Raw genomic sequence first — 11,221 nt, forward strand, 5'->3', positions numbered from 1 at the left:
TTACCTTTCTGAACTTCTCACACACACACTTATTATTGACAAGATTTGTACGTTTTCTTATTCTTCGAGACTTTTCGTTTTAAGACAGGATTTCTCTGTGTAACCCTGGATGTTCTGGAATTTACTTTGTAGACCAGGCTGGCCTCGAACTTAGAGATCTACCTGCATCTGCCTCCTGAGTGCTAGGATTAAAGGCGTGCACCACCACCACCCAGCTTCAGTCTTCAAGACTTTTAAGGGGCTGGGGGAGGGGGATCCTACCTCCGTGACAGAGAAGTAACTTGGCATGTACCAATTATCTGGGTTAGATCTGTAGAATCACAAACAAAAGAGGAAAAAAAAACCTACCTAGTTGGCTCAATGGGTAAAGGTGCTGGGGCCAACATCTGAACACTGGGACCATACAGAAAACAAACCAAAAACAAAATTCCTGCAAGTTGTCCTCTGACCGACCTCCATACGTGCACCTGGGCATGCGTGTGCTCTCCCCATGCACAAGAGAAAGGGCTGGGGGCTTCGGGCTGCAAACATCCTCTGTGAGGTCTATTCCAACTCAAAACTGGCACATCTCTCCTCATCAAACTTAAATTCATCATGCCTTTATTATTGTATTTTTTAATTCCATCACATAATTTTTGCACCTATTATGTCTTAGCTACTAGTTCATAATCCTGAGGATAGAAAATACTTTCCTTAATTCACTGCAGATATAAACATTTAAGAAGTCAGCAGACCAGTACAGTCACGAAAGATTTAAATACAAAGTTAGAACTGTTAGTCTCCATCCGTCTTCGTGTTCTTCTGTCCATGCTGGCTTAAGGTCAGAGAGAGCTTAGCTATCCACAGTGAGAAGATGGGTAGAAAATAAAGTCTGCAGGGACTAGGTGGAGATCTAAAAGTTGACTCTTATTTACACAACAAGGAAAAAGAATGTTTGGTTTTAATACCCTGTGAAGGAACAATATTAGTGCTACCACTCTAAAATTTCCAAATATAGGATTGCAACTGGTGTGTGGCCTTTACAGTACTGAGGCACTCTTGGGAGCATGAACTTTGCCATTCTGAATAGTGAAGAACAGTATGGCTGGAATGGAAAGGATCAGCACCATGGTTACCTCACTTCAGTTAGCCTTAAATGTGGAAATTAAAGATACTGATGAAATGTCATAAAACCAGGAGTCTCTAAACTAAACAAATAAAAAATTCTTGTTCCCCTTCAGTCAAAATAAAGGGTGAAAGCATGTGTAACTCACATGCTATGTAAAAGTTTAAAGGACGGCTGGAGAGATGGCTCAGTGGTTAAGAGAGAGTGGTCTTCTCTTCCGAAGGTCCTGAGTTCAAATCCCAGCAACCACATGGTGGCTCACAACCATTTGTAATGAGATCTGACACCCTCCTCTGGTGTGTCTGAAGACAGCTACAGTGTACTTACATATAATAATAAAAAACAAACCTTAAAAAAAAAAGTTTAAAGGACGTAAAAAGTTCTCCAAGGAAAGTGGATACTTGTTCCACTAACCAAGCCAATGAAACGCTTGTTTCAAAACAGACACTTAAAACAAAGTACTGACACAGAAGACCCACACTGTGATCTTCTCTGCAGCGTTCGCTTTCTTAAACTTCAAGCCAAAAGGCAAGGACTGAGGTCAAATACAGCAGTGAAGGGCATCAGAAGGAAGAGGAAAGCATTCCTACATAAGGAGAAGCTGTAAGGTCAAGTCATCTTCAAAAAGCTCAAGTTCTATAAAGTTGAAAGCTTGAGAGGAATATGTCAAAAGTTCTTACTTGGTCAACGTGCATCAAAAAATTAATTACTGAATATTTAGGAAAAATAAAAATATGCCTCAAAGGTAGAGTACTTGTATAGCATGTGGAAGGAAGGCCCTGGGTTCTATCCCTAGTACACAGAAGGCAGAGAGAAACATTAATATGATACGAATTCAGATCTGAGAACCCCAACTTTCCTGCTGTTGTGTTGCTGTTGTATTGAATACCTGATGTCCCTGCTTCTACCTTGGTATAATGGGATTTCAGGTCCCTCTGCCACCTCCTGGTTCAAGTGTAGGGTTCCATAGCTGCCTGCAGCTATTACGAAGTGGGTTTCTGGAACAGAAGCTGAGGAATAAATAGGGAAGAGGGGAGCTCTAACCCAGGCCTCTAATGTGTTAGCCTGTGCTCCTGAGCTAACAGCTCTATCTCCTGAGTGATTATTCCCTAGCCAGCCTTAATTACAACACCAGCAATTTGTTAAGACATATACAAAGTACTGACTACCAAGAAAGTTCATCAGAAACTAAAAACCCTAGGCTTTTCTTTCTTTCTTTTCTTAAACAGGTCTCCCAATGGTCCAGGAACCCCTATATAGATAGACCAGGCTATCTTTGAACGCAGAGCTCTCCCTGCCTCTGCCTCCAGGCACTGGGATTACAGGTGTTCAGCACTGCACTAGGCAACACCAAGGTTTTCATTGTAGACTAGCCACAAGAGCTCGCTCTCACCTAACACGGCTTACCAAGGGAAAGCTAGTGTCGAGCTCACTTGAGTGGATTTAGAACCACTGAGACATACCTATGGGCCTGTAAGGGCTTTCCAGAAAAATTTGCAAAGAAGGGAGAACCTGCCATCCACAGCTTAAGATGAAATGAGGAAGTGGGACTAGCAGCACAGTTCCCAGGCCTCCCAAGAAGTGGAATTCCAAAATCATGTCTCACTTCCATGACCTGTCGCATCTCCCCACACTGAGGGGACCACAGAAACCCTTCCTTCTACAAGCTGTCAGGCTTTGTCATCACAGGAAAAGTAATTTATACAGCTGTCTTCACAAAGACCTACTTAGGAGGACTGCATCTAGTATGTCACTGGTAAACATCTCCCTCCACTGATTTAAAGTAAAACCACCACCACCCCAGGATAGTAAGAATGATTCTCCGTGATTCACACTGAATTTTCACCATATGCTTGCATTGAGATTGTGGATAAAGACAGACTCACACAGCTGGCAAGACCTTTGTGGGGCAGCAAGCAGCAGCACACGTAAGATAAACAAGTGAATAAATCGAGAGAACGAGAATGAATGAGTGAGTGAGAGAGAGACAGAGAGAGAGAGAGAGAGAGAGAGAGAGAGCAAGAAAGCAGGTGTGGTGGCACGCACCTATAATCCCAGCACTTGGGAGCTCTCTGCATGTTTAAGGCCAGAGAATCACAGCTCCATCAAGTTGTCCTCAGGCTTCCAGAAATGCCATGGCCCTCACAGACCCATTCCCATAACCAAGTAAATCAGTACGTTTCTCTGTGTGGCTGTCCTGACTGTCTTGGAACTAGTTTTTTTTTGTATTTTGTAGACCCGGCTGGCCTCAAACTCAGACCTATCGGCCTCTGCCTCCTAAAAGTTGGGATAAAAGACACACACACACACCACCACCACCACCACCACCACCACCACCACCAGTACCACCAGCACCACCACCACATCCAACTTATAAATGCGATTTTTTTAAAGAGAGAAACAAGACTGTTTTGTTTTATTGGGGGTGATGATAAATGTAGCCCAGTGTAGTCTAGAACTCCCATGTAGCCCAGTGACTATGAACCTAAGTTCCTCCTGTCCCTATCTCGCTAATGCTAGAACTACAGGCACTTGTATGCCTCAATTAAAAATGTCTTTTTCTGGGGTTGGGGATTTAGCTCAGTGGTAGAGCGCTTGCCTAGCAAGCGCAAGGCCCTGGGTTCGGTCCTCAGCTCTGTTTAAAAAAAAAAAAAAAAAAAATGTCTTTTTCCGGGGCTGGAGAGATGGCTCAGCAGTTAAGACCACTGACTGCTCTTCCGAAGGTCCTGAGTTTGAATCCCAGCAACCACATGGTGGCTCACAAATATCTGTAATGAGATCTGATGCCCTCTTCTGGTGTGTCTGAAAACAGCTACAGTGTACTTACATATAATAATAAATCTTTTTAAAAAATGTCTTTTTCCAAACTAACCTTGTGAGGTAAACATATCATAAAATATCAATCACAGTTACAATGATTTTTAAATAAATTAGTACCTTTCATTTTGAATCTACTGAAAAAGCACATTCTTCCATCCCCTCATCTAAAATTGCAAAAATCACATATATTAAGAGGAAGAAGGCTGGAGAATGGCAAATCAAACCAAACACATCCCAAACCTCAAAAGCCAATAAAAGGCACAAGAAAGAATAGGAAAACGTATCAGAACTCCCTCCTCAAAATAAATAAATAAGATATAAAAGGTGCTATATGAGCACTGCTAAAGTCAGTTAAAACTACCGACACTGCCAGGCTTGGTGGCACATGCCTTTAACCCCTGTCCTTAGGAGGCAGAGGCAGGCAGACTGAGGCTGGGGCTATCATGGTTTACACAATTTGTTCCAGGCCAGCCAGACTTTTGTCTCCAACAACACCGACATTTAAAAATACCAGCATTTTCAAATGTTTCCCTTTCCTCCCACTACACTGTTTACAGAATCCAAGAGAAAGCAGAACTACCTAGGAATGACGCTTCAGTCCTAGTCATTTTTGTGAGATAGGATCTAAATCTGTAGCCAAAGCTGCCCTTGTGTTCTAGGTCCCTCCACCCTAGCCTCCCATGTACTGGGAACACAGGTGTGTACCCACCAAAGCTGGGCTTTAGGTCCTTTTAAATTGCAAACTGCTTCCTTTCCTTCTCCTTAAAGGTATTTTCAACATCCCAGTAATTGAAACATTAAAAGTTAGTCTAACTGAGAGGACCAGTAAACCTCGCCAACTACCAGGATTTCCTGATCACTTTTTCCTTCTAAGCTATCTAGAGCAGGTCAGGAAGAAGCCCATGGGGCAGCCCTGAAACACAATAAACTGGAGGAATCCAAAAAGCCAAGCAACGGAGCTGACTCAGCTGATCTGGGAGGCTAGATGGGTAGCCAGCCCGCTCTACGCCCACGGCTCCAAAGCTGTGCACTCAGTTGAGAGAAAGACCTTCCTTCCACAAGTGGAAGAGGACCAGTTAGGTCAAGTGTGTATAAGTAATTGCACTCCTATGCTAGAATCTCCACACAAACTCTCATATATCCAGATAGCCCACAAGATAAGAATGGTACTGACTCTGGGAACCAAAATCAAGACATGAAAAACCTCTTTTACGGGAAGAAACAACAACATATAGTCAAAAATCTTGACCAAACGTATGACTAGGTAAAAGTATCTCTGCACTGCTGCCTGCTTGACCAAGCCTCCAGAGAATTGCCCCGCATAAGATCAGCAAAAGGAACTAACTTATCCTGGGCTGTAGCAAAGTACACGCATAGTGTGTAGTGTGTGTGTGTCCAGTTCCAAGCACGGGAAACCTCTGAGTTGTTGGTCAGAGGACTACAAGTCTCCCCAAACAATATGGACTATTGTAGTTGCCTTCCAGACCTTGAAGACACTTGTTGATGGGCTGGAGAGATGGCTCAGTGGTTAAGAGCACTGACTGCCCTTCCAGAGGTGGTACTGAGTTCAATTCCCAGCAACCACATGGTGGCTCACTACCATATGTAATGGGATCTAATGCCCTCTTCTGGCATGTCTGAAGAGAGCAAAGTATACTTGCATATATAAAATTTCCAAAAACAAATTTAAAAAAAATACTCTTGATGATACCACACACATCAGACACAAGAGGGACAGAGCTGAAATTGACCTGAAATCCTCCTCCCCAATGACTAGTTCTCGTAGTAAGTGGTGCTATGTAAGCTGTTAAAAGAGAAGCAATCTTACCCAGCTGTAAACCATATAAACCACAACAATGACTGGACCAGTAGAAGATACCCACAATGGTACAGTAGTGGCCCTTTTACTTTGGTGGTAGCCAAAAATTGTCTAACTGAACTCAAAGGCCACTTGGTAAGAGGGAATTCTTTCCTGGTACTGTAAACATAGCCAACTATCTATGGCCAGAGAAGTCACAGACCTGAGAGGAAAACCTACTACTGTCATGTTCCTAAACCAGTATTTTCTTTTTAATCATATTCTAAATATTTATTCGTTATACCCACAGATAAATGTAGCTCTCATTCCTCATCAAAGAAGCTTCTTTTCCCAATGGATTAAGACTATTACAGAGATGCACAATTAGTCAAACACAGTTAGAATGGGAGGTGCCCAACTTAAACTGCTATATCTGCAACACAACCCCTACACCTAGGGCTCAGGAAAAAATAGCAGAGGAGAGGGCAGAAAGAGTCTACAGAATACCTGTTGACAGTGTACCCTACGCATGATAGGAAAAAAAAAACACCTATGACATCTCAAAAGTTATGGCTACCAGAACACGACCAGCATAGTGTCAACCAAGCTGTCATGCCAACATGGACAGTAGTTCCACTGTCTTAACCACAGATGACAAGCAAAGGCCATCAATGACTGCTGGGAGAGGGAGACTGCTTGCCTCCTGGAAAGAACTCCTGCATAGGAGAGGCCAGCTCTAAATACTTATATATGAGCAACACTGAATAGACTCAGTAGGTTATATATATACATACACACATATGTATACACACATAACAGGAACTAAAGAGACCATAAGCTGGAGAGGACACAGGAGTTGGGGTGGGAGTGATATAAATACAGCACTCCTGTACAAAGTTCTAAAACAAAGCTCTGAAAACTGGGCAGAGTGGTACATATCCTTGTAATCCCAGCACTGAGGACACAGGCAGATAGATCCCTGGAGCTCTAAAGCTAGCCAACCTAGCCTATCTGGTGACTTTCTGGCCACTGAGAGCCTGTGACCCAAAAACAAAGGTGATGAGTACCTGGGGAATAACACCTCAGCTTGTCCTCTGGCCTACACATATATGCACGCATGCATGCATGCATGCGCACGCGCGCGCGCGCTGCGCGCGCGCACACACACACACACACACACACACACAGAGGCACACACACAGAAAACTCAAATTCTAGAACCCTATATAACATGGCACAATCCTTAACATTTTTAGGCTACTAAACATTTTAGTTTACAGTTATTATTAACATCAAAGAACCTTTCGCCAGAATTTTTTTTTAAGATTTATTTATTATATGTAAGTACACTGTAGCTGTCTTCAAACAGCCCAGAAGAGGGCATCAGATCTGATTACAGATGGTTGTGAGCCACCATTTGGTTGCTGGGGTTTGAACTCAGGAACTTTGGGAGAGTGGGCAGTGCTCTTAACCACTGAGCCATCTCTCCAGCTCCAGAATACCTTTTAATAATAAAATGTGAGGAGGCTAAAGAGGAGGAAAAGGCTTATGAGCCCCCACCTCTAAATGAGGAGCTATGAACAGTTCATGGCCTCCTGGAGTGGATAAGGGTGTGGCTGTGGCTCCTGGTAGGTCAACCACATTTCAGTAGATGGCCCCACAGCCAGAAGTAAATGAATGGGACAAAATGAGCTCAATGGGTGATTTTTTTTTTTTTTTTTGGATTTGTTTTTTTTTTGAGACAGGGTTTCTCTGTATTGCCCTGGCTGTCCTGGAACTCACTCTGTAGACCAGGCTGTCCTCAAACTCAGAAATCCACCTGCCTCTGCCTCCCAGAGCGCTGGGATTACAGGTGTGCGCCACCACCGCCCGGCTAGGTGATTTTTTTTTAAAGGGAGTTGGAGGATGAAGAGATGGTCCCATGGTTAAGAGATGGTCCCATTATCTGCTCTTCCAAAGGACCAAGGTTTGCTTCCCAAATATGTATGGTGGCTCAGAACCATCTAAACCCCAGTTCTGAGGGATCCAACAACCACTTTCAGCATCTATAGGCATCAGGCATGCAATGGTACATGTGTGTAGGCAAAGCACTCATACACATGAAAAAAATAAAAATAAAAAATATTTTTAAGTAAAAAAAAAAAGAAGAAAGAAAGAAAACAGAATTGGCTTCTACTCTGAGGTCCCTCTGTAACATCATTCTACCTGTAAAGAACTCTGAAACGGCCGGGCAGTGGTGGCACACGCCTGTAATCCCAGCACTCTGGGAGGCAGAGGCAGGTGGATTTCTGAGTTCAAGGCCAGCCTGGTCTACAGAGTAAGCTCCAGGACAGCTAGGGCTATACAGAGAAATCCTGTCTCGGAAAAACAAAGAAAAAAACAAAACAAAACAAAAAACAAAAAAAAGGATGTAAACTCTGAAACGTGAAACGCTAAGTTTTCAGTCTTCAAAGGCAGAGTTTCTACTTCAATGAAAAGAACAAAGTTTGATATGCAAATATTTGAATAAAAGTATTTTTGTATTAGTCTTTCTGATAATAGGCTAGCACAGATTATGTGAAGTACTAGGCACAGAATTCTATTTTCTTTACCTGTTCCTCAGGCCTGTTCCATTGCCACAGCTGCCACCAACCAAGGTCTGTATAGAAGGTAACGCTGAGCGGCTCAGTTGCTGCCGGCTAGGACCCCTCCTTCTACTGGGCATGTCCAGGAACCAGGTAGTTTCCAGTGCCACCTGAAGTTGCAACCCAGGCTAATGGCTGTCAACTTATTTCAACTCTGAATAATAATGGAAAAAAAAAAGAAATATATAACTTTTTATAGAAGTCAATGTAACAAGCAAATGTTAAAACTAAGTGAGCAGATCTTATAAAATCCAGACTGAATTTTCAAATAAATGTTCCCATTCCTATATACTGCTTGGATCTGGCGGTACGCTCAGAGACTTAAATCCTGATCTAAGCTTTATTCAGCATTAAGGCAACTCAGACTACAATCTACCAGGTGGAAGTCTGCAAGAAACACCACAACTTACTCAATTCTAATTTGATATTTCACATTAAAGTCACTTGAAATACAGGAAACATCACTGTCCAAAATAACAGATTGTTATCAAGGAATCTGGCTAAGATAAGACTTGCCTCATATTTCTGACCTTGACCAAGTCATTTAACCAGAGTTTGTTTCTTCATTTCATTCAAATAGTTGCCTGTTTCAGAAAAGCTGCTGTAAAGCCACTAAGAAATTGAACGAAACTGCAAAATTAAAGGGCGAAAAAGATATTCATGGGGGAGGGGGTGGGGAACGGACGACATTATGCTTCCCTCGATTTAGGCAAATAGGGTTCTATCAACATATACCAAGTATTTAGTTGTATCCTAAATACAACTAAAAATACTCTGAAGACTACACGTTGAAAAAAAATGTTTTTTGGAACATTACTACTGCAGAGGGATCCGATGCTCCCTATTCCAGATCCCTTGACTGCAGGCTAACAAACACCAGGTGGGACAAAGGATCCGAACTGCTAAAGGCAAAGACAGCTGATCCCTGCTCAACTGAAGAGAAAGCAAGGTGACGGCAAAAGGCTGGGAAGCAATAGCGAGAGATAGTTTAAGGTGGACGACGAGAAACCACAAACTTGACTGGACCAGCCTCCAAGACTAGAATCACCTAATGGTCCCAGCCCGGCGGCCGAAAGGACCGAAGCACGCCAGGGACGGCGAGATGACAAAGCAGGTTAAGTAAAACTCACGCATGGAACAGGCTGGCCACGGAGAGGGATCCCTGGGAGGAGGAGGCGGCTTCACAGACCCGACCCCGGGCACCCGAACTCACTCCCTTCTTTGAAGCGCTCCAAAACAGCTGCCGGGACGCAGGAAGGATCCCACTGGAGAGTCGAAGAAAGGTGTCGGGTCTCTAGGTTACCAGACCCAGAAGGGGAGTCCGTGCCAGAGCCAGAGCTAAAGTCAGAAGTAGAGCCCGACCCCATCACCAAGACTCATCATCCTCAGTCTCCATCGCCCAGGAGCTGAGGAGACGTGGCAGCGCACAGCGATGACGTCAGCCCTGCGTCGAGCTGGCCCCCGGAAACAGACTTGCGGTAGCAGAGCCGGCTCGCCATCCTCCCCGTGCACCTGCGCAGTGGGACTCTGCCCGGGCTTTCCGGCCCACGCGTGGCTTGCGGGGGTTTTTTGTTTGTTTTTGTTTGTTTTTGTTTGTTTTGCCTTTTCCCCCTAAATTTCCCTGGCTCCAGTCAACTAATGCCTTGACGAGGGGAGGAAAATTCGGAAATACCGCCTAAGGTCACGTCATTCGTATGCAAACGACTGTAGCCCGCACGTCCGACTCCAGCCCCTCCCCCCTTGCACAGGCTATATATTAAATAATGAACTAGGTAGATGCTAGAAATAAAAGCTGAGTTCTAGAAAAATTAAGTCTAGTAAAAAAAAAAGAGTACAAGCTTCAGTAATGCTGATAATAGCAATAAATGCACGGTTAGACGTACATCTGAGGTCCAGGGATGGTACTAGTGTCAGTACTGAAAAAGGCTCTTAACTTAGGCTCCAAAGATGAGTAAGCGGTTTTCCAGTGGACACTACCTGGAAGATAAAAAGATAAGGAGGCTCAGTTGTACATCTTACTCTACTGTGATGAATTCAATCCCTAGCCTTCACCCTACCAAAAAAGATGGGCAGCCCAATGATGTGTTCCAGAACTGTCAGTAGTTTGATATTAAAACAGTATCAAAATGAAGCCTGGTAGGGCTGGAGAGATGGCTCAGGGGTTAAGAGCACTGACTGGTCTTCCAGAATTCCCAGCAACCACATGGTGGTTTACAACCATCTGTAATGGGATTCGATGCCCCCATCTGGTGTGTCTGAAGACAGCTATAGTGTATATATAAAATAAATAAATAATTTAAAATGAAGAAGAAAAAAAAGATGAAGCCTGGTATGTTGGTGGAGGCCAGAGGATCACGAGTTCAAGATTATCCTCAATGACATTGTAAGGCGGTGCTACATAAAACCTAAGAAAGGAAGGAAGGAAGGAAGGAAAGAAGGAAGGAAGGAAGGAAAGAAGGAAGGAAGGAAGGAAGGAACCACACTGCAAATTTTAAAAATTAAAACAACCCACAAAACTGCCAATAATTTGGCCAATGAACTAAGCAGATGGCTCTCACAAGAAAAACACACACACACACACACAAGGCCAAGACTTTTAATTCCCCCACTCAAGACTCAGAAAGAGGCAAATTGCTCAGTCTGAGGTCCGTCAGACTGGTCTATATGGTAAATTCTAGGCCTGCTGGGACTACACAGACCCTGTCTCAAAGAGAAATAGCCAATAGATAATTTAAAAAGCGTTCCACATCCCTACCTCTGGGGTTGGGGGGATGCAAATTAAAGCTACTTTGAAATTCCATCTCACCTCAGTCAAATTGCTATGGTCAAGAAAAAAGATAAACCGGGCAGTGGTGGCACACGCCTTTAATCCCA

At 43.6% G+C, this 11,221-nt stretch overlaps 1 protein-coding gene across 2 annotated transcripts in view; it reads right to left on the reverse strand.

The window, feature by feature from the left end:
* Tmem39a (transmembrane protein 39A) overlaps window positions 1-9,789 on the reverse strand; it is a 30,912-nt gene extending 21,123 nt beyond the window's left edge. The window contains exons 1-2 of one of the 2 annotated variants that reach the window (XM_052158518.1): window positions 9,561-9,789; window positions 8,315-8,501 (exon numbers count right to left, since the gene is read on the reverse strand). In XM_052158518.1, the coding sequence (XP_052014478.1) occupies window positions 8,315-8,427 (113 nt within the window). In that variant the 5' untranslated portion in view covers window positions 8,428-8,501; window positions 9,561-9,789. Of the gene's footprint in view, window positions 1-8,314; window positions 8,502-9,477 lie in introns of both variants that reach the window. The other variant, XM_052158517.1, reaches the window with a different exon arrangement.
* Between the last annotated feature and the right edge of the window lie 1,432 nt (window positions 9,790-11,221).

The sequence above is a fragment of the Apodemus sylvaticus genome, chromosome 15 (assembly GCF_947179515.1).
Source record: "Apodemus sylvaticus chromosome 15, mApoSyl1.1, whole genome shotgun sequence".
In the NCBI taxonomy this organism is placed as follows: Eukaryota; Metazoa; Chordata; class Mammalia; order Rodentia; family Muridae; genus Apodemus; species Apodemus sylvaticus.